The sequence below is a fragment of the Apiospora hydei genome (assembly GCF_038363865.1).
Source record: "Apiospora hydei strain CBS 114990 chromosome Unknown utg000003l_segment0_segment0, whole genome shotgun sequence".
Lineage (NCBI taxonomy): Eukaryota > Fungi > Ascomycota > Sordariomycetes > Amphisphaeriales > Apiosporaceae > Apiospora > Apiospora hydei.
In genome coordinates, this window is record NW_027117362.1 from 30,123 (window position 1) to 51,501 (window position 21,379).

The 21,379-nt window shown below is 55.0% G+C and overlaps 9 protein-coding genes across 9 annotated transcripts; 4 read left to right on the top strand and 5 right to left on the bottom strand.

Moving 5' to 3' along the window:
• Positions 1-288: 288 nt before the first annotated feature.
• Positions 289-1,670, bottom strand: PG997_001785 (uncharacterized protein; the record flags this gene model as incomplete). The annotated part of the gene is given in 3 exon segments (XM_066806100.1): positions 289-931; positions 948-1,471; positions 1,650-1,670. 3 exon segments carry the CDS (start codon positions 1,668-1,670, stop codon positions 289-291), a joined length of 1,188 nt encoding a protein of 395 aa, XP_066673396.1.
• Positions 1,671-4,860: 3,190 nt separating this feature from the next.
• PG997_001786 (uncharacterized protein) lies at positions 4,861-6,016 on the top strand (the record flags this gene model as incomplete). Its single annotated transcript, XM_066806101.1, has 2 exons — positions 4,861-5,297; positions 5,356-6,016. 2 exons carry the CDS (start codon positions 4,861-4,863, stop codon positions 6,014-6,016), a joined length of 1,098 nt encoding a protein of 365 aa, XP_066673397.1.
• Positions 6,017-7,368: 1,352 nt separating this feature from the next.
• On the bottom strand, positions 7,369-7,599 carry PG997_001787 (uncharacterized protein; the record flags this gene model as incomplete). The annotated part of the gene is made up of 1 exon (XM_066806102.1): positions 7,369-7,599. The coding sequence occupies one exon, from the start codon at positions 7,597-7,599 to the stop codon at positions 7,369-7,371; it is 231 nt and encodes a 76-aa protein (XP_066673398.1).
• A 1,576-nt stretch (positions 7,600-9,175) lies between these two features.
• On the top strand, positions 9,176-10,005 carry PG997_001788 (uncharacterized protein; the record flags this gene model as incomplete). Its single annotated transcript, XM_066806103.1, has 2 exons — positions 9,176-9,461; positions 9,557-10,005. The coding sequence occupies 2 exons, from the start codon at positions 9,176-9,178 to the stop codon at positions 10,003-10,005; spliced, it is 735 nt and encodes a 244-aa protein (XP_066673399.1).
• Positions 10,006-10,112: 107 nt separating this feature from the next.
• On the top strand, positions 10,113-10,313 carry PG997_001789 (uncharacterized protein; the record flags this gene model as incomplete). The annotated part of the gene is made up of 1 exon (XM_066806104.1): positions 10,113-10,313. One exon carries the CDS (start codon positions 10,113-10,115, stop codon positions 10,311-10,313), a length of 201 nt encoding a protein of 66 aa, XP_066673400.1.
• A 326-nt stretch (positions 10,314-10,639) lies between these two features.
• On the bottom strand, positions 10,640-12,036 carry PG997_001790 (uncharacterized protein; the record flags this gene model as incomplete). The annotated part of the gene is given in 3 exon segments (XM_066806105.1): positions 10,640-11,308; positions 11,328-11,646; positions 11,726-12,036. 3 exon segments carry the CDS (start codon positions 12,034-12,036, stop codon positions 10,640-10,642), a joined length of 1,299 nt encoding a protein of 432 aa, XP_066673401.1.
• Positions 12,037-12,624: 588 nt separating this feature from the next.
• PG997_001791 (uncharacterized protein) lies at positions 12,625-13,458 on the top strand (the record flags this gene model as incomplete). Its single annotated transcript, XM_066806106.1, has 1 exon — positions 12,625-13,458. The coding sequence occupies one exon, from the start codon at positions 12,625-12,627 to the stop codon at positions 13,456-13,458; it is 834 nt and encodes a 277-aa protein (XP_066673402.1).
• A 317-nt stretch (positions 13,459-13,775) lies between these two features.
• PG997_001792 (Esterase/lipase/thioesterase) lies at positions 13,776-15,267 on the bottom strand (the record flags this gene model as incomplete). The annotated part of the gene is made up of 5 exons (XM_066806107.1): positions 13,776-13,970; positions 14,031-14,450; positions 14,482-14,583; positions 14,657-14,728; positions 14,749-15,267. The coding sequence occupies 5 exons, from the start codon at positions 15,265-15,267 to the stop codon at positions 13,776-13,778; spliced, it is 1,308 nt and encodes a 435-aa protein (XP_066673403.1).
• A 2,035-nt stretch (positions 15,268-17,302) lies between these two features.
• Positions 17,303-18,574, bottom strand: PG997_001793 (secreted glucosidase; the record flags this gene model as incomplete). The annotated part of the gene is made up of 4 exons (XM_066806108.1): positions 17,303-17,553; positions 17,620-18,201; positions 18,263-18,288; positions 18,384-18,574. The coding sequence occupies 4 exons, from the start codon at positions 18,572-18,574 to the stop codon at positions 17,303-17,305; spliced, it is 1,050 nt and encodes a 349-aa protein (XP_066673404.1).
• Positions 18,575-21,379: the final 2,805 nt, after the last annotated feature.

The window sequence follows — 21,379 nt, forward strand, 5'->3', positions numbered from 1 at the left end:
AACTAGCTATAGGCTGAACATGATAAGCACGAGGCAAAGTTAGGCCGAGATGCGCTAATGACGAGAAGCTGATGAAGTCGGGTCATGTGATTCGCGGATATCATCAATAGAGTGGGACAAGGCGATCGAACAGCAGCCCAATCCAGACCGAGCTGAGCTAGCCGCAGCGCGACTTCATGCGCCGTCTCCGGTGTTGTTGATACACTCTAAAGTGACAACATACTCTTCATCCGCAAGTTCAACGTCAGCCACTGCTTACTCTTGCCGAAAAAGGGGATGATGTCCGGACTACTCACGACGTCCTGTCATCGCGATCCCGGTCGACCCCTCGGAGCCCCAGCGCCTCTCCATCTCAAGGCGGTGCGCCGACTTGGGCGCACCCTGCGCGAGGCGAATTTTTTCGAAATACACGTAGGCCGCGTAGAAGACGCTGCTGGTGGCGCCCGCGTTCGACCCCTGCTTGTGGCGGAAGTCGGACAGCTGCTTGGGCTGGATCCCCTTGCAGCGCGTGGGCGGCTTGAGTCCGTGGGCATAAATGTCGCGGCAGAACTGCGCCTGGGTCAGGCCTTTGTGGGCGAGCAGGTGCGCGTCGATCTTCTCGCGCACCATGTCGCAGGTGTCGTAAACGGGGACCTCGTCCGTGTCCTCGCCCGGCAAATGGATACCGCTGATATCCGGAACCGAATGCATGCTGCTGCTGGTACCGCCCGAGCCTGAGACCGGTGAGACCGGTGCATTCCTTGTGGCAGCTGTGCTGGGACCTGTAGTGGCACCGGCGTTTGCAGGTAAAGCTGTGGCGGCAGCGGCAGCCCGGGCGGCTTCGGTCTGGCGGCGCTTGTTCGCGTTGGGCAGCCTGAGGCCGGCAATCTCTCGCTTGAACCAGTCCCAAGCCTTGGTGAAGGTGTCGCTCTTGGAGCCGTCATCCGGCCCCCTGCTTCTTCAGGAACGCGTTGACTGCCGCGTTGCTGACCACGATGGCGTCGCAGAACTCGGTCTTCTTGAAGATGCCACTCTCGAGGACCTTGTTGATCTTGTCGCGGACCTGGTCGCAGTCGAGGTCCACGTGCATGGTCGTGGTATCGATGTGCGCAAGGCTCTGCTTGTAGTTGTCGATGTCGTCCTGGAGGCTGTGGGGACCAGACTTGCGCTTTCTACCTGCGGTGGCGGCCCGGTGTACCGTCTTTCCTCTCTCGACGGCGGCCGCGTTGGCCTCTTTGAGCACGCCGAAGGCGACGGACCGGTTTGCAGGGTAACGGCTGCTCTCGTTCCCGGCCGTCCGCATCAGGGCGTAACGATCCCCACCGGGCCGGCCGATGCTGGGGCCAATCTCATCCAGGGCAATGTCTCGGAAGACGTCCGCCGGGATCTCCCAAGGCTCGCGTCCAGTGCGTCGCTCCTCGAAATATCGCCTTTCTTCGCGCTGCCTGAGCTCTGCCGCGGCCCATTGCTGGCCTTCGAGCGGCTTGGCTTGCTTGCCAGACACGGGCGGGGGATCTCCGGGTAAAGGGTACAACCAGTGTAGGATTTCTGCACTTTGATTGTCTCAATCGAGAGTGCGCTCATCAGGCGCTCTTCGCGGTGCTGGTGGCTGCAACCAATCAGACGCGCTGCTGCTGTCTAAGTCGACCAAGAACCTCGTCGCAACTTACCATTCGGGATGTTTCGGCCATCTTGACTAGTCGATACAGTATGAGAGAGAAAATATGTGATTGAAGGAATCATTAGTTAATTAATCAATCATTGCCAGCAGCGATATGAGGTGGCGTCATTTGCGAAACGGTCGCGACTGTTCAGATCGCGGATGGGCCGGCGCTCCCTGGCCTGGCGATTGACGATGCTACCCCGCAGCGACACCGAGACGCAACAGCGACCAGGGCAACTCAAAACTGGCTGGACCATCCATTTGCGCCAGGCAGCCAAAATGATAGACTCACAATCCCGTCTTAGTAGGGCAGTCGATCGATATTCACCAGAGGAGCAACGACAGCCTGCCCGTAGGCCGCCAGTGGTAAGAGATCTCCGTCGTCACGTTGTCAACGGTGTCAACATGCTGCATCGTGACAAGAAGCTGCGACAATCTTGGGAGAGAACAGCGTAGTTCGATAGCTAATAGGAGCACCCATCACCGTGATGTGTTTGCAGTGCCTTTTCGACCTGGGCAGCAATACAGAATAAGCATGATGACCATCACTTCCCTCCTCGCATGTTGAAGTTGGTCCCGGGTACACAGGCTGACCCACGAGCGAAATTTGCTGACGCGTGACTTTTCTGCTCCGTCAGCGAGCTTGGTCACGATACCGTTAGGAATTGGCGTGTTCTCGTGGTGGGAGATTTACGAAATAGCGACATCACCATGGCCCAGCCCATTGCTAGGGTCTTGGATATGTGTAGGGTGAGGATGGGCCGGTACTGTATGTTAGGTATGACATGAAATTGGCCTAGTGGTAGGTACTCGTTTACACAGTCCTCCATACTCAGGTCCCAGACGAGGCCGACTGGCCCTCAGCAAGCATCGTGAGAGTGATTCTACAATTCCTCCCCGTTGCGACGGATGCGGATGAGACGTGGGGTGATTACTTACTCTACGCAAGTGTCCGTCCAGTGGCTGCATTGAACTGTCGGCTGCTTTACCTGCATGCAAGCCAGCGCCGCAATCCCACGGCGGCTACGATTTCCCCGAGCCGACATAGTTACCCCATTGAGACAAGCCCGAATACACCGATGAATCAATAAACGAGAGCGGGAGGTAGCAGATAGTTGTATCGGATATAACGGTGCAGAGAAGCCGGTCGCAAAAGCCTCCGGTCATCGGCGAAGACCCCCATGAAGTCTTGCCCCTTGCCTACCTGATGGTTGCGACGCGATGATGAGAAACAATGCCGTCAGGTTCATGACAGTGTACATGCAATTCTACCAGTATAGATGGGATAATAATAGCAATGCGGCCTTCGCAGAAGGGTTTGGCGGTTTGTTTCAATGCAGACTGAATATGTGGCGGCGGCGTTTTGAAATACCATGCCCGCATGGATGAAGTTTTGCGGATGGCTAGAAAACGTTTCCTCTCTTTTTTGCTGAGGTCTGTCTGACTCCAAGTTCTTACAGTTGCTGTGTCTCTGTCTGCCACCCACCCCCATGCCTGCCAAGCTGCCAAGCCTACGGTAGGATTCACCCCCACGCCTCGAAACGAGACAGACTACCGGCAGCCATGCGACCGCGTGACCTTGTAAAAGCAATTTCAAATGCATTCCCTTCACCGAGCCGCTGACTGTGACCGCCTCCAACGAACTCGGGGCAATCAAGGCATGCAATGCAGCGTGGTCATCTCGCATGAAGACACTGCAGACTGTCAAGCTTGAGTTGTGATGTGCTGTACGTACGGTGGGATTCGACTCATTCGAGACGCACTTGGCATCCAGTCAGATGTGCACATGCATCCATGTGGGCAGACAAGTTACAACCCGAACATGCGCATGTCGGCGGTGAAGGAATTCGAAATGGGAGGGATGGCAGGATGGGCTTCTGGGGATGGGAGATACTTGCTTTCTAGCTTTCGTGTCTGTCCGTTCCCAGTTTTGTGGCGGCCGAGCTTGCAAGCCAAGCATCCAGCAGTCAATCATCTGGCAATCAATTCACAACGTGGGCGCATCCAGCAGAGCCAGGGGCGCAGAACAAGGTACGAGGCCAGGACGTGCAGTGCTAGTCATACGGGAAACACGGGCTGGCAGACGGTGTACTGCTACATGACACGACATTCTGCACTGGCTGGCGCGTCCTCGCAAAGGCTAATGCTAATCCAGGCACAGACTCGCACACATACCTGACAGCTGAGACGATCAATCCGGTTCAGATGATTATCGGACACCGTTCGAAACAGCTAGGTCCAAGTTTCCCGCCGCCTCCAGCTGCCGCAGCAAGCAGGACAAGAAAGGGGCCATGCGAGGTCGATGTAGGTCTTGTAGGGTCTATGGGCAGATACCAGCATACTGCCTAAAGTAGACAGACACGGATGCTCTCCAACAGTCTCGACAAGTCGACTATCGACTAACTTACTTGGTTAGACTCAAGATCAACAATCTTGCACACCGACCGGTCGACGGATGGTGGAATGGTTTTGCCACCCTCCTGCAGCGGCCTTTGTGCCTGCTGGGCGCTCCTCGCTCTAGAACACGAGCGAGGTGGGCGAGGGTCTAGCGAACCTTGGCAACCGCCTTATCAGCCTCCATTTGCTAGGCCTGCCACGCTTCCTAAGCCAATCCCAGGCATTCCCAGGGCCGGTAATAGTTCCAATTAGCCCCAACTTCCCCCGGATCAGGGACCCCGATGCTCCCCCGCTGGGCGCCCTAATGCACTGGCACCCTCCAACTTGTGCCCCAGCGCCTCCACTGCCCTGTTCCCACTGTAGATCGTGCCCACACTGGGATGGCCGATCCCCCCGACGGCGAGGATGGCCAGCCAAGCTGCATTCAGGCTTCTAGGCCAGCCTTTGCTGAGCTGAGAACAACACAAAAGTCTGAAACCCGAAAAGCCAGAAACCAACCGGACCCTGACATTGGCAAAATTGGATCGGCCGCCTTTGTACTAATTGCTTCACCTATTTTTGGTCCCCTGGCCTGTTTTCTAGGTACTTACATTTGCGGGAGATCCGCACTCGGACCCGTCGGCCAGATTGACTGTTGACTTGCTTATATTTATTTCCCCGTCCTCCTCCTTCGACACCTCCCCCACGCCGTTTTCGACTTTTCATCCCTGCGTGCTTTATCGAATTCATTACACAAGTACACCATAGACCTTAACAACGAGACCCTTATCTGCATTTGCAATTTACCCAAAGACACGACACAGACGGGAAGGGCCAATAATATGCAACTACGCACCGTGACCTCTACCTTTGGATCACGACTACTGCGCTCTTCGTTAACAGCACCCTCGGCCCGCCTGGCCTGCCGACCATGTGTCGCTCCCATCGCTCGAGCGGAATTGGCTCGACCTCGCACCTTCGCGACCGCCATTGAGACCACCGCCGCTGGCCTCGGTTCCACCCCCGAAGACCCCTTTGCCCACATCGGCGCCTCCCTCCACGGGCGCTCCGGTCGCAAGTATGTCATCAAGCAGGTCCTCCAGGACCGGCAAGACCGCCACGTCTACCTGGCCGAGGCCGATCAGCAAAAGTTTGTCCTCAAGACGCTCTTCGAGCCCGAGTACAACTACGCCCTCTCGTTGCAACAAAAGTTCGCCGACAGCCCCTACCTGCGCGCCGTCCGCGACACCATCCCCGGCGAGAAGATGTTCGTCAACGAGTACCTGAGCGACCATCTGCTCAACTTCGCCTGGAAGGACATTTCGTTGAGCACCCAGAAGCGCATCCTGCGGGACGCCCCTCCGCGGCCTCGCCCGGATGCACGCCCACGACATTGCCCACCTCGACATCAAGGCCAACAACATCATGGTCGACTACCACGAGACCGAAGACAAGGGCATCGTGGTCGACAAGGTGCAGCTGTCGGACCTCGAGGACTCGACCCACATCCCGCCCCGGCAGGCCCTGCGCGGCATCCAGGTGGGCAACCACTGGTGGCGGAGCCCCGAGGCGCACGTCAAGGGCGCCATCAACAAGCAGACCGACATCTTCTCCTTTGCCATTGTCAGCATCTTCCTGCTGCTGCGCCGCGTCATCTTCTGGATGGACATGCCCCAGGGCGGACACAACATGGCCCAGCAGAACGACCCCAGCTTCGCCATCCTGGAGCGCCAGATCTCCCACTTCGCCGAGTGGGACGACCTGGACGACTTCCTCGAGTACCTGGGCCGCAGCCACCCGTGGCGGTCCAGCTTCGACAAAATGGCCCGGTCCTTTGGGCAGGGCAACCCGCGCCGGCCCTTTGCCATGTGGAAGAGCGACGTGCTCGACGCCGACTTCAAGGACCTCATCCGCAAGATGACGCACTTTGACCCCCGCAAGCGCATCACGGCCCAGCAGGCTCTCGACCACGCTTGGTTCCAGGACGTCGCGAACTAGAGAGAGAAGAGAGACTGCATTTATTCTCATTCATGCACATACGATATACCGGGTTATGAAAGGGAGCGTTTATCCATCTCACACCGATCGAGGTCACGATGGCGGCTGCAACGGGAGACATTTTAGATAAAAGTTAATTCCTTGGGATTCATTAGACGATAGACACGCAGTTAGAGAGATACCCCTTTTGTCTAATACTTAATCACTATTACATACTATCAGTTGCACTGTCCCTTCTTGCTTTGTGTGACAGATGACCATGGCTATTGCATTGATTGCAGCCAGGAAGCAACTTCAATCAGAACCTGCCCAGATTGACACTGCATCTGCCGTACGTCAAAGGTGCGAATTGCGGTCTACACTCAATGGCAAAGCCAGATTGTATCGCCCGCACCCCGGACCACGAATAATCGTACGGAAGGATGCAGTCTTGCGATCTCGCTGCCCGGCGGCCGCAGCTAAAAAGAACAAACGATGCGGCGTTGTACAAATTTCCAGCTTCAGGTGAATTTGACACGGACAGACAGGGGCTGAGTGCCGCTGACAGGGGTGGCGTTGGGGTGGAAGCGCCGCCTAAACTCACGGCTTGACTGACAAAACGCGCCACCGCTTGCAGCGCAGCGCCAAAACGCCGCCCACAAACGCTGTTAGGTAGTATATGCGGCAAGAGAATTACAGTTTCGCTATAACGAACATGCTCGAACCGAAGTACTTGACATGGTTAGGCTCGCCCTGTCTTGTGATTGCCACATTTGAACCGGTGGTTGAACGAGGGCGTTGGTGCGGTCGGTTTGCGGGGGCGCTGGAGCTTGCATTTTTGACCAGACGGGCTCGATCATGATGGTTCAACTCAGGCAAGAAGCCCGCCATTACGAAAGTGCTTGAAATGAAATTGGCAGGTCCTCGTGGAGAAGGCACGGCGTCTTTTGCGGATATACCAAGCATTAAATTGCATTCGCAACAGATAGATTGGCCACACAACAGCTGGTCGAGGAGATTGGTTCTCGTCGAGGCGAGAAACTACACCTCCAACCCCTTTGAATGCACAAGTCCACATTAGCCATACGTGGATGGGAGTCAAACGAAGGAAGCAGAAGTACAAGAGACACGCGCTAAACAAAACATCGCATCTTCTCTTTCCAGAACCGCTCATCGCGTGCATCTCTCCTCTTCAAACGGCGGTCGGTGATCCAACCGGCCCCTTCAATTAACAACCACCGCCGCCTCCATCACCGCCTCCTCCTCCACTACTGCTACCACCACCACCGTCACCGGAGCAGCCACCGCCCCCGCCATCGCCGCTATAGCCACCACCACTCCAGCCAGCGTAGGAGGTGTTGTTTCTTCGGCTTCTACCGCCTGTTGTGCGGCCCGCGGAGGACCAGCCCCCGCCGGAGGTCCATAGCGGCTGCTGCTTCCCGCTGCTCATGGCCGGCTTTGAGGACGCCGCAACGGGCCGCGGAGGTGGCGCGGCATAGCCGGACTCCTTCTTTCCGGACTTCAAATGCGTCAGTTGATATGTTCAGAGGCCATGGGTGGTCTTCCGGAGGGAACGCCGCAGAGTGACTCACAGTGAAGCACATGATCTTTCCAATCAGTCTATGGGTTGTTCAATGTGTCTGCAAGCGCGTATACCACCGCCAAAGGCAGTGTCTGAGTCGTTCTTTTCAAATATCGGTGAGAGTGTTCAAAGATAGATACAGAAAGATGAGAGGCATGCAACACAAACTCTGCTGTGTAACTTGACAGTGCTTATATATACTTATCCGTGTGTCCACAGAGGGCTGTATCTTGACATGGTGTCGTCTGTATTATCTCACCGAATGATCATCTCCTCGTGACGCACTTGGGGCTCTTGGCAATCCAGGCTGACGAGCTGCATACGGGACTTGATACGGCTGAGAGGCTATGCCAAGGCGGTGCGCGCCATGGCTAGGGCTTACTATAGGCATATAGACATGTTTAAAAGTATTGGCAAGGCATTCAGGCATTTTTTTCCAGTGCGCAAGTAGTCATATCAGAAATCCGGCCTTTCCAGGATCTTGTCCTTCAACGGAATTGGCGCGGCTCGGAGTCCCGACCTTAGATATCAGCGTGGGGTTGAACTGTCTCACACCAGGCAGAATATTATGCCTTGGACACTCACACCTGAGATGCGAACCAGTGACCCGTTTAAAGGCCCATAAGGTCTCTCTCTATGTGTATCGGAGCCCTCGCAGAGTAGCTTATGCAGCATCTGAGGCGGTGTAGGTAGGATCATGTCAAATTGTTCATGTCATTTGAAATCGCTTGAAGACACGCAATACAATGAGACCCAGTGATATCTATTTTGTTTTTCTTCGAGTTACCTCGCCTCTTAGATACCACCACCACATGTTCTTCTGCAACTCATACGCGCACGCACGGGTAAGGACTTTCAAATAGTTTGTCCAAGCTCGTGGCGTAACAATTGAACCTCGGTCACTGCATTGGCGTTATCAAGTAGCGGCAGGATATCAGATCCATGAATCATTTCAGCCTTTTTTTGCATAAAAAGTGCATGGGAGTTTGACTACCCGCTGCCAGGCCACAGCTTATATCGGATGACACTGGTGTTGCTAATGCAGGAGAGCTTTGATAATGCGAGAGAGCCAACCCCCTGTGGCTGGTTCGGCGTTAGGAAGCCGCGGGCGGGAATAGGCTTTGCCTCCCGAGGAACTTATCAAAGATTAAACGATCTCCCGAGACTTTCGTAACAAAAACTAGGCCTGCCGTGAACTCAAGTTGAGTCATTACCCCGAGACATCGAAACTGGCTTAGCGAAGAGAGGAGAGTGGTGAGTTCACCATGTAGTTCGCCGTGGACTTTTGCAGCATCGTGTAACTGTCCCTCTTTCCTACCATTATCACTCCAGTCATGACAATATAGATATAACCACGAACGATGGTGAATATCCGTGAATCGTTTCCCCTCGGCTCGATCAGGCGGCAGGCCAAGGCCAATCTTGCCCAGCCTACCGCCTCATTCCACGATGAGACCGTCGTCGTCATTGGTAATGTTGCAGCAGCTCCCTCTGTCTCTCTCTCTCTCTATGTCTGGTTGTTTATTACCATCCCTATATTCGACCAGGTGCTTACCAATGATTGTGTTACGTTGCCACCCACAGGTGCCACAGGGGTCATGTGCTCCGAAGCTTGCAAAGTCCTGGCCCAACTCGATGTCGGCACGCTAGTCTTTGGCGTGCGGAACGTGGCCAAGGCCGAGACGCTGGTGGGTGAGATTGTCACCGAGTGCGGCTTTGCCCGAGAGCGTATCTTGATTAAGCAGGTGGATCTCACGTCCTTTGAGAGCACCAAGGCCTTCGCCGCGGATTTGAACAAGAGCCTGCCGCGCCTGGACGTCCTGCTCATCGGATCGGCGACCAACAACATCAAGAGATTCGTCACGGGGGATGGGTGGGAAGAGAGTAAGATGATCCTCATTTACTGACTGTTGCTAAAATCTCCAGTATCCCAAGAGCAAAGTCCGCTGATCATCGCATTCGCATATCTTCTATTGTAGATCTCCAGGTCATTCACCTCTCCTGCGCATTTCTGACCCTGCTTCTGCTCCCCAAACTCCAAAAATCGGCCAATGAGCACCACACCCCCACCGTCATCAGCAACGTCTCCTCGTCGGCCGTTCGCATGACCGGGCCCTGGATGAAATTCCCCGCAAAGGGGAGCCAACATCCCAATAAGCCTCCCGCGGGCTATCTCCGCGATATGAGCGACGGCAAGGTCATCTGGCAGATCGCGCAGTACGGCGTCTGCAAGATTGTCCACTACTGCTGGCTCGAGACGTTGTCGTCGCTGCTGGACCCGGGCCAGGTCCACGTCCACTCGCTCGACCCCGGCTGCACCCGGTCGCCGCTGAGCACCGGCTCCGTCATAGCCAGGGCGTATTTGAAGGTATTTGGGCGCTCGCCGCGCACCTGCGGCAGAGCGATTGCCCCTCCTGCCTGCCTGTAGAGAATTCGCACGGCGCCATGCTTTGGGATTATGAAGTCGAGAAGTACGGACCCACAGTCTCTTGTTTCTTCTTTTCCCGGACTAGTACCTGAAAACCCCGCGACCGTATGCTTACCAAGAATACTCAAAACAGGCCCACGAGCTTCATGACATCGGCCAAGACTCAGAAGATGCGCAAGGTCGTCTGGGATGAGACCCGGTCGGTCTTGGAGGCGCTGTCGCCGGACGCGGTCCAAGTCTACGCCGAATTGGACCAGAAGGGCGGTGGGATGTCCAGCGACCGCATCATTGAATCTGCAAAGGACTGAAATTACATTGTTTTTGCTCCTTGTTCCCTCTCGGGCGGGGCTTTCCTATACAATCTGCGGTGTTTGGGGCATTACGGGAGCTTTCAATGGTTAATCCTTTTGACGTCTATATAGTAGGAGCAGGGAGGTGCAGTGTAATAGTGTAAGCATTGTACTTTAAAACTAAATAATCATTGATCCGTACAAGGCGGCCCAACACGTGGGAACAGCGTTGTCGCCGTCCAGGGAATGGTGTTGTCTGATTCGGTTGCGATATTCATGCAATAGGTGTGGTTGGCAGCGGTGGCTGAATAAAGTGCGTACCAAGTACGTCGAGATGGCATGAACTAGACCGCAGGAGGGCTATGGACCCAAGGCACCCGGACTTTCCGATCTTGGAAGGGCACGTATTCCAATATCTGCCCCCGTTTGATGAGTTTCCCGAACATGGCCACCACTTTGTCCACACCGATCCAAGGGCTGACGATGCGATCCCAGAACCAGTCCGTCCATGTTTGCCAGGTGACACCACGGACCTGCTTCCGGCCGACTTCGTACAGTCGGCTGGCCTCGAAGGACCGCTTCTGCTGGTACCGGGCGAAGGCGTCCTCGAGCGCCCTCGTGCTCGGGTCGGGGACGGAGTGCAGGGTGCGGTACAGCTCATTAGCCAACACGGCAGCGGAGTTGAGACCGATGTTCACTCCCATGCCCGTGACAGATGTAGACTTGTGCACGGCGTCGCCCGCGAGCACCAGCCGCTCGTGGTACCACTTGTCGCAGTATCCTTCCTCCTGGTCCACCAAAGCGACGGTTTCCATGACGGCAGCCTCCCATATATCCCGAAAGCGGACCCCGGGCGCGACGAATATGCTTGCCAGTTCTTCGGCAAAGCGGTCACGGTCTTCAGTTGTGTACTGTTTTGACTCTGCTGTCGGCTCAGGATTGGGCCGCACAATGGAAAAGTGCGCCCTGTCCGCACCGATCATGATCTGCGAAACGACCCCAGTGCCGCGTGACTGGTAAAAAGGCGCCAACCTCAAAATTGAGGCTGGTAGGGGGCAGGAAACTCCCGTAGAGGCCATGATGGGTGGCAGTCATGGGCGATGTGTCGGGCGGTGTCTGACCTAGCTGCTGCATTATACGGCGGGTTTTGCTGTGGACACCGTCGACGCCGAGAAGGATAGAGCCCTCTTCGGTGCTGCCATCTTGTAGATGGATCTTGACGCCCTTTTCATGGGCTTCTATGTTCAAGACGGCTGCGCCAGTCTTTACCCGTGTCTGGTTCTCCGGAAGGTTCTCATACAGGAGGGCAATCAACTGTGCGCGGGAGACACCCACCATCTGGTACGCATGCCTAATTGATTGGTGGTGGTGACTTAGATACACGATCCATCTCTATGAAATTGGAAAGAAGTAGATGGGGTATTACTCACTGTTCCGATAACATGGACCACAACGGAGTAGACTTGATGACTCGCCCATTCCCAGTCAGGAGATCTGTGTGGGTGTGGGTTACGATGAAATCATCCTTGGCCTTCTCGTAAAGACCTATTTGGTCCAACAGCCTGAGCGTCTGTGGGTATAGGTGAACGCCGGCGCCCCGATCTCGATGCACCGAGCCATGCTGCTCCAGCAGGACGTAATCGATGTTTGCTCGAGAGAGGGCGTGTGCCAGGTACAGGCCCACGGGTCCAGCGCCGACGACGATAGCCCGGAACTTGGTGGTAAGGGTCGGTTCGGCCATGATGGCGCTTGACTTTTTGGAAGTTGGCGATTGGGAAATAGTTAGACGCAGGCCAAAAGGCGGGAGGTAGGGAGGCAGGAAGAATGGGCCGCGGGGCCTCCAACGGAACATAGGATGACGCGTGCAATCCTTCTTTCGTCTCTGTGAATCCAGTCTGCTGGGCCGGGTGGGACGGGAGCAAACGGCTGTTGTACTGTTTTTTGTTTGTGTTGCACTGGCTACCTAAAGAGACACCAACATCTATCCCTTACTTCGCGTCTCCACCCCTTTACTTGTGATGCCCTGCGCAGCAGTCCCAACACTGTTTTGACGTTGGTCGTCGACGTAGCCAACAGTGTGAGGGCTTTATCTGGTCCCGAAAACCGTCACCATCTTTTGGCTAATGAACCGCGCAATTTGGTGCTGGCGACGGAGTAATGGCAATCCGGTCGCACAGCATTATCCCATGTCATAATCGTTTCGATCCCGTTATCCCCTTCGCACGGCTCTTTTCTTTGTTCCAATCTCCAAAGCCTCATTCGATATTGAACGGCAGCGGTTATAAAACAAAACACAGCAATAGCGCTACTGTATGTGTTCATCATCGCAATGGCTCTGCAGGGATTTGTCGAACTCAGCCCCAACATCCTTCTGTATACGCCATCAGAACATCTGGTCGGTCATCTTATCGTCCTATGCACTTGGATGGGTGCTGCCGATAAGCACATTGCCAAGTATGCGGACATTTACCGCCAGAAAGCCCCAGGCGCCAAGATTTTGCTGCTCAAATCCGCCGTGGGCAGTATGGTCAGCTCCTACGCGAGTCAACGGCGCGCCATGAGACCAGCGCAGCAGGTTGTCTGTCAGCTCTTGCAGGAGCACTACAGTTTGCAGCGTGGTGGTGCAAGCTCGAACGAGCAGCCCCGGATCCTGCTGCACATGATGTCCAACGGGGGAGCCAACTCGGCAACGAACTTGCTGGTTGATCTTGAAGGAAGATTGCAAGCTCCTATTCCCGTGGTCGGATTGATCTGCGACAGCACGCCCAATGCCTCCTCATGGAAAAATACATGCCACGCCTTCATGTACTCATTCCCATGCGGGTTTCCTGTCAATATTCTGACCACGGCGTTTGTCTATGCTACCATCACTCTGCTTTACGTATGGATCGCGATGGGAAATGAGCCTCCAGAGGACTATTGGCGAAGGTCGGTCTTGGATGGAAAGCTCGTCCGCTGCAGACAGGTGTGCTACGTGGCATCCAAGATTGACAAAATGACGGACTGGAGGGATGTGGTGTCTCACGCGGCCGTGGCCCGCAAGATGGGCTGGATGACCAAGGAGATCATCGTTGACGATACACCGCACTGCAACCATATTAGCAAACATGAGGAGGTATATGTCAACGCTGTCAGTAACGTGTGGGAGGGCCGAGACATTTGAACTTCACTACAGGGTTGAAGAGTATCCGAGGGGTGTGGTGAGGCCATGTGCTTTATTCAATGGGCATCGGATCAAACATCACCTTGAACCAGAGATTTTGCTACAACTTGATTCATAGGTTTCCACAGACTATAGTAGTAGATATATACAAACAATATACACCAGACATCCCCGCTCGCTGAGAACACAACTCGAAGGATCCAACTCAAACTATCTACAGGTGAATGATGCTATGTAGATGGAAGCATCTGCGACGAGACATGTGAAGAGGGGATGCCCCTTTCCATAGCTTAGCCATCTCAGCCAGCCATATCTGTTTAGACGTCGTAGGTGGATCCGATGGGGCCGAACTTGATGTTGCTGTAAGTGACTTTGGCGTTGGCGAACTTCTGGCGGACGGTCGCAGGCTCGCTGCCCTCGAGCGCGCACTCGCCGCGGGCGACACCGGGGTCGCCGGGGTTGCGGTCGGTGGGGTACACGACGCCGTCGAGCCAGAGCATGTTGGAGTACAGCTGCGTCGAAGTCCTGTTAGTTTCCTCAAATAGCAGTGGAAAGTGACAATGAAAACTTACGTCATCCCAGATGGAGATGGTCAGAACCATGCCCTTGCCGGTGGCGTCACCCATCTGCGCGAGGCCTCCGAGCTCCTGGTAGCGCAGGTTGTCGGCGAAGAGCTCCTTGGAGGCGTCGCAGAAGGCCTCGTCGATGACGGAGCCGCCGTCGACGACCTTGGACTCGGGCACGTCGATGCGGGCGCCGTCCTGGATGAAATACTGCGAGATGCTCTCGAGGCTGCTGCCCGACCCGTGGAACTGGGTGACGACGGTGAACTTCTTGCTGGTGTCGACGGTCTTGCCCTTGCCGTAGAAGTCGGTGTTGCCGTGGCGGTAGGGGTTCAGGTCGCAGCCGTCCGGGTCGCACTGGCCGGCATAGCGGTCCTCACTGTAGGTGCCGCCGCAGCTCTCGTTCTCGCACACAACGTACCCGGAGTCCTCGCAGGGGTGGGGCGTCAGGGCGAAGGACATGCTGTTGGCCTCCCACAGGTCCATCTCGGCGCAGCAGGGCCCATGGCGCCGACGCCCGAGTTGGCGTCGTCGGGGACGGCTTCCAGCCCTCGGCATTGCCCTACACCGTCATCCGTCAGCACTGATTTCCTCAAAGGTAATAAAGAACTAGGATCTGAGAGAAGAGAACTCACCTTGCCGTCGATCCACTTCAAGTCACGGGCGCACTGCGAGTCGCAGTAGCCGGTCCCGTACTTGGCGCCGGCCTTGTTGCCCGGGAGCGGGCCTTGCCGCCGTCCTCGTCCATGGAGACGAAGTAGACGGCGCCGTTGAGGCCGCAGCCGATCTCGCCGTTCTCGACGTCGAAGGCGATCTCGTTGCCGTTCATGGTGAACATCTCGTAGTTCTCGTCGTCGGCCAACAAGTAAACGCGGGAGCCGACGTTGGTGCCGCTGCTGTTGGGCGTGACGAACTTGAGGCTGACGGCGTTGCCCGAGGTGGTGATGCCGTAGGTGGACGCGTAGTCGGCGCCCTCGATCTCGCAGTTGGCGGCGCAGGCCTCGTTGTCGGGGCAGAACTCGGAGTTCCAGGTGTTGCCCGTGTAGCAGTTGGTGTAGCCGCCCTTGCCGTGGGCCCAGCGCCAGTTGGCGTCGACGACGATGGAGCCCGCGACGTTGCTGCAGGAGCCCGGGGCGGTGCACTTTTGCCAGGTCAGCTTGGGGTGCACCTCTTCTTGCTCGGTGCCGGCCAGCTGCGACTGCCCGGTGGCGACGAGGGACGCCAGGATGGCGATCTTGGACAACATGGTGAAGGATGAAGAAGCAGGTCTGGTATTCAGTGGTGGCTTGGTGCTCTAGAGTCGAGATAAGCCCGCGTTCCTTCATTCTCATCGTCGCTACTTATACACGATACCTGTCTCCTATCCATCGGTTTCCCAACGCATCACGGAGGCAACCCCGTCTTGTCCCGCCAGGCGAAGATGACTCGAGGATCCATAATCTTCCTCTCTCGTCGCGGACTGCGGTTTTCGGGTCAGACGTAGAGTTGTTCCGGAGGGTGCGCCGCTGAGCGACAAGGCTCCGCAGATCTCCGCTGGTGACTTTGACGGCCTGATGTTGACTCATGGGGCAGGCTGGCATAAGACAAATGATGACGAGGAGTGGTAGCTGGAGGCCAACTTGCTAGGGTTGCCCAGCGCCGAGCCTCTTGGGACTTTAAGGCAGCGCCTGGCGGGCCGGTTATATCAGCACGTTTCGCCTTGGCGACGCGTGCCGCGACGCTGGCCAAGTGGGCGCCGCGGATTTTCCGTCCGCAACGGGTTGGGGATCGGCATGGGCGCCTCTGCGAGTGTGCCCGGATAAATGCCCCCTCCCCCGACCATGGGATCACCTTCTGAACTGGCCACACACTTTCACAGCGCATAAGACGATCATATACAATTGACGGCACGGGACGAGCATTTGCTCAAGAATCTTGGTTCGGAGGCGCACCCGCCGAAATGAAGATCTAGGTACGGCCGGGCCGTCATTACCTGAGATCAGCATCTCTGCCGCCCCCGCCCACGAATCATCATCTTGGACAACAATCTCCGTTTCACATTAACTGCTCACCTGTCGCAATCTTGCCCCAGAGGCCCAGAGGAGCGGGTGGTGTGGTTGCAATAGGGCAGGAACCTTTATATTACTCCTTGTGAATGGCTGCAGCCTGCATAACGTAATTGATGACGTTTCATCGATCTGGCAATCTTTTCACCAACGACCGACTGAGTGGTGTGCTCGGGGTATGTTTGGGTCACGGGATGTCTATTGCGAGGTATGATGATGCACCCTTTATGGAACAAGTTGCGTTATTTTACTATCAAAGACTTTCTCAAGTCTCAATCGGAATCACGCAGTGCACGTGAACACAGGGGCATTCGATTCCATTTCGGAGCAGCCTCGTCAGCAATACAAGGGTTCACAAGATATGACTTGTCTACATATCTCTTAAGTCTGACTTGTCCCTTTCTCAGGCCAGTTGACGAAAGCCAATGCTCGGTTCTTTAGGGGAAGTGTTAACTGCGTCGTCAAGGAAGCCAAGCCTGCACATTTTTGGTAAGAGAACTTTTGGTGGAGAGGCATTCGTAACTAAGTCAGCGCAACACCATCAACCGACAGATAGACAAACAACCAAGTGGCAGATTGCCCTCATATATATATGTCAAGAGGTGCAAAGAAAGGGATCATAGGTTCCCAAGATATATACAATTGGCGTTGCCTAAAGAAGCAAGTCATGAGCAAAATATAGTAAAAGTGAATGCAAGTGAAAAAGTTTCATAAAGACCTCCCTCTTATCCCCTTAATGGCGACAGCGCTGCTTCCACCGTTTTATGCCGTACTGTATGGATTAATAATTGTTTATACTACTGGCATAATGTTTATTCTACTAGACATAATAGAATAATACCTAAGCTGCCCTGGAATGGATGCAATGCCTAATCGGACAGATCGGGAACCAGTTGGTCATTCATGGAAAGTAATGCCAAAAGCAGCGTTCTCGCCATTAAGGGGATAAGTACTTAAGTACCCATTTCGAAGAACTCCAAGCCCTATTCTCATATGTCATCTCCGCGTCATGAGAGTCACCAAACATTTCCCATCCAAAGAAGTGAAAACAAAGAAAAGAAAAAAGACACCACTGGGAATCAGAAAGCTCGGAGGGTATCATAACTGGAGAGATGAAAGCAGCAGCAGAGGAAATGGAGCGAGTGCTTTTGTGTAGTTCATTATTCAGCTAGGGTTTTTTTCGTGGTGTCATGGATCAACATATCCCAATCTCCATGATCTTCCTTCCTCTACTAATCAAGAGAAGAAACGTCTCGCCATCCTGGTAATGGTGTTGGCGGAGATGGAGGGCGCCTCCTTATCCAGGAGCGCCATCATCTCGGGCGCGACCGGAGTGTTCGTGTTGGGGTAGTCGGTTTCGGCGCTGCTGCTGTTTCCATTGGCGAATTTCATTGCGGCCATGTTGTTGCGCTGGTAGTGGGCGACGTAGCCGACCTCCATCATGGCGCCGTATCCGTCCTGGGTGACACCGTTGGGGTTTCCAGGCCCTGTTGTTTGTTAGTAAGTATCCTTCACTTTCATCAGCCCTGGGGTGGGAAGGGGTTGCGACTTACAGCCTCCGCCGACGGCCATGTTGAGGATGAAGAACATGGGGGCGTGAGCCAGCGTGTTCCAGACGGCCTGGTTGCCAATGTTGCCGCCGGTGAGGGTGTGGTAGGCCTGGCCGTCGAGGAACCACTTGATGGACTGGGACTGCCAGTTGCTCGACGTGAGGTCCCACTCGAGGCGCCAGACGTGGAACTCCTGGTTCGGGATGCCGATGCTCTTGCCCAGCCCCTGCGTCTCCTGGCAGATGCCGCCGGGTGCCCGGTCGCAGTGGACGGTGCCGTAGCCCGTGAGGAGGCCGTTGACCGTCTCCATGATGTCGAGCTCGCCGCACCCGGGCCACTGGACCCCGTTGCGTATCGAGTTGCCCAGCATCCAGAAGGCCGGCCACAGGCCCTGCTTGGCGCTGATGGGATTGGAGCCGAAGCGGATGCTGGCTTCGACGCGCGTCACGACGCCCGCGGCGGGGGTGAAGGTGTACTTGCTCTCGATTCGGCCGGAGGTCCAGCCGTGGGTGCCGCCGCCCTTCCATGGCACGATCTGCAGGGTGTTGCCTCCGGACAGCTGGAGGTTCCGTGTGCTCGAGGAGTCTGCACGTTGACAATGCACATGTTAGTTCCTACTCAAATCTTTTGACCTTGGGTTGACTACTGAAATAGACGAATTTGGGCAAGGGGCTAGCTGCTGGGCAGCATAAGGACAGACGTACTAGACAGCAGCAGTTAGTACACGGATAATGAGTAGCTAAGACGGCCTGATAGGAGTTACGCACCAAGTTTCAAGCTCATTGTTGACGTTCAAGTCGCCAGTGATGATGTTCCAGTTCCCCTGGTCGGGGCTGGCGCCGCCGCTGCCACCGAAAGCGTCGGTCCATCGGAGGTTGAAGCCGCTGTAGGAGGGAGGTGTCCAGGCGAGCGAGGAGGCCACGAAAGGGGCCAGAGCCAGAAGCGTGTTAGACCACATGTTGTCGGTGGATGGAGGAAGGGATATATTAGTATAAGTGGGTATGTAGTGTAGTATAATTTTGAAGCGAACAGGTAAGGAGTGTGTATAAAGGAGTGTATAGACAAGCTTGATCGCTGTCAGGATGTGTGTCTGCCTGTGGAAAAGATCGACGGTCACTAGGGGAGATGATCTGCGTTATATATACCTATGCATCGCTTGAGGCTCATGGAACGGCCCTTTGCTTACAGGATACATCGCCTAATTTGGAAAATGACAGTAATGAAAGACGACATTCCCAGCGGTCCAATGGAACATCGCGTACGACTCTCTATGAACACCCATGGCTGCATCGAGGCAGGACGCACTAGACTTTAGCGCCATCGATGGCATGGGATTCGCTAGCTGACTTGTTCAGTAGGACAAGGGGGTGAGTTGAGGCTCAAGGGAGGATGTATCCCTATGAGAGCTGGTCTCGAACAGAGCCACCAATAAGCAAGCAGTTTGGGGCTGAGACCTAGGCCATGGGGCTGCAGGATTGACATGTGGGATGCCTATGGGATTCATATGGGACGTTGTATTCAAACGTTACAATCTCACTGGATTCATGTGCTATTTACCCCAGATCGGCCCTGCACCGGTGGATTTGGGAACCGGGGGTTGGGGCTTGGAGGCTTAGAGGTGCGATGCGAGACCGGGTTGTTAAACCATGGAACTCCGAATCTCTGCTCATTTCGGTTGCAGTGTTGGGATCAAAGACTGGAAGCGACCTTGCGAGCTTCTGCATCGCGTTTGGTGTCGTTGCCGTCGGCGTCGGTTGACTGCTTACTGGCAGTTGCATGATGCCGATGGGGAGAACCGATTCCTGGCTGTCGGCGGTCTCATGGCGCACCAGGGCAGCCGTCGCCTGCCCCTTTTGGATGACTTATGCTTAATCGGTCTGTCATATCCGCCACGCCACACGCGGCAGGGAGGGAGGCTATACTCGATGTGGATAGGCCGGCCCCTGGCCAATTCCGAGTTTGGACCAATCTCTGCGATCCTTTGGGATGCTACTAGCCGAAGGTGCTACACGCGGCCTTGGGGCGCTTTCGATTGGATAGAGGGATGCAGAGCCTGGATCGGTTGCCTTTTGGTCCGGGTAATTTTTTTCCATCTACAGAGTCATCAAGTGCGTGATGTGATGTGATGCCATCTGTCGCGTCCTTCCATTGGCCTTCTCTGCTAGGCCGAATCGAGACAGCCGAAAAGAAAAAAGATCTTCCAGGGTTCTTTTCGGAGTGGATCCCCCCATCGACGCCAGGTCTCGGAGACCCTCACCTAGATTAGTGGTCGGTCTAGGCCGGGCCAGGAACACAACCGACATCGAACTCTGGCCGCTGATTGGGTACCGTGTTTGATGCCATCGTTGTGTTTCAACACCAAAAGGAAAGTAAGAGAAATTGCGCTCTAATGCCCATAGCATCCATGACCTCCGAATCATACTCAGGAGAGTGAAGCAAGAACTGAAAGGATTGAAAAAGCCCTCTTCCTGCGACTAATTACTTACTAAGCAAATGGCCTCTATCGAATCGCCTCCGGATAGCCGGTGCCGGAAGGAGCAACTCCTACCTTTAAACGTAGTAAGTAAGAAACATCAGGCCCCAAGGATTCCAGGCGTTTTAGAAAGAGGGGGCCAAGACGCTGCTTTTCGGCGACCTTTCTGACTGTACTGAGTTTGAAGGATTGTCGCCCGTGTGGCACGACAAGAGCACAGGATCAGTCAAGATGTCAGCAGTCAAGCGCGTGTGATCGTAAGACTTCCTAATATCGCCTACTCGCACCGAAGTGATCCTTTATCCATGTAACCATCCTTGGGTAGATGGACAAAACTGAAATTGCCGGACCAGGAACCTATGGTGAGATCAGTGAGCAGGAGTCGGCCGTAACTGATGCCCACTCGATATATGGGCTGTTCAAATCCGAAAAGAAGGGTGCAGATGCCGGGACAGGACCTCGAAATTGGAGGATACCAGGAGCACTTACACGGAGCCCGAGTCGGAGACTCGACTTGGCGGTTGGAAGAGATGGCTCCATCTACCTAAATATTCACTCCGGGATGACGAGAAACTGATCGACACTCTAGCCCTCGACGTCGGCCCCGGCCGTGCGGAAACTTGGCGTGTTGCCGTGAGGGAGGCCCCTCCAGGCCTTGTGGGGCGCATATCAGTCATCATTGAGCTTGCCGCTGAAGTCGGGCTTCGGAGAGGCGCTGGGGGCGCAGTATCACGGGTTCCAGTCAATCCACGCTGTTTAGTGCCACCTTGGCCTGAGGCGACGACGCCGACGAACAATTGAACGATATGAGGGCAGATAAAATGTATTCAGCCAAAACTAAAAATGGTCCAATTTCCTCGATAAAATGGTCACCAAGCCGCCAAAGTGTGGCTGGAGCTAATCACTGGTGGCCGAGTCCTATGGTAATCCCCCTCGTGTGTCAAGCGGTGATCAGGAAGAAATGGAGCATCCGTGTTTTGGAAGGTGTCCTGGCGAGGACCCCAGTGAGTATATCGATGACGTGACGTTGTACGCACTGGAGAAATATACAGGAGATGATGACTGCCAGAAGGACCCACAAGAAAAAGAAACCAACACTTATCAAGTACAGTTGGACATGTCCCGAGTCCATGATAATCTTGCTGGGGAGTATGCGATCATCATCAGTCCATGTATCATGCGGGGACCAATCACAGACATGATGGGTCAAGCAGCCAATGGATAACGAAATATGCTGTCGAATGACCGAATCTGAAGGCATTGTAGGTCTGATGACCTCTTTATAAGTTG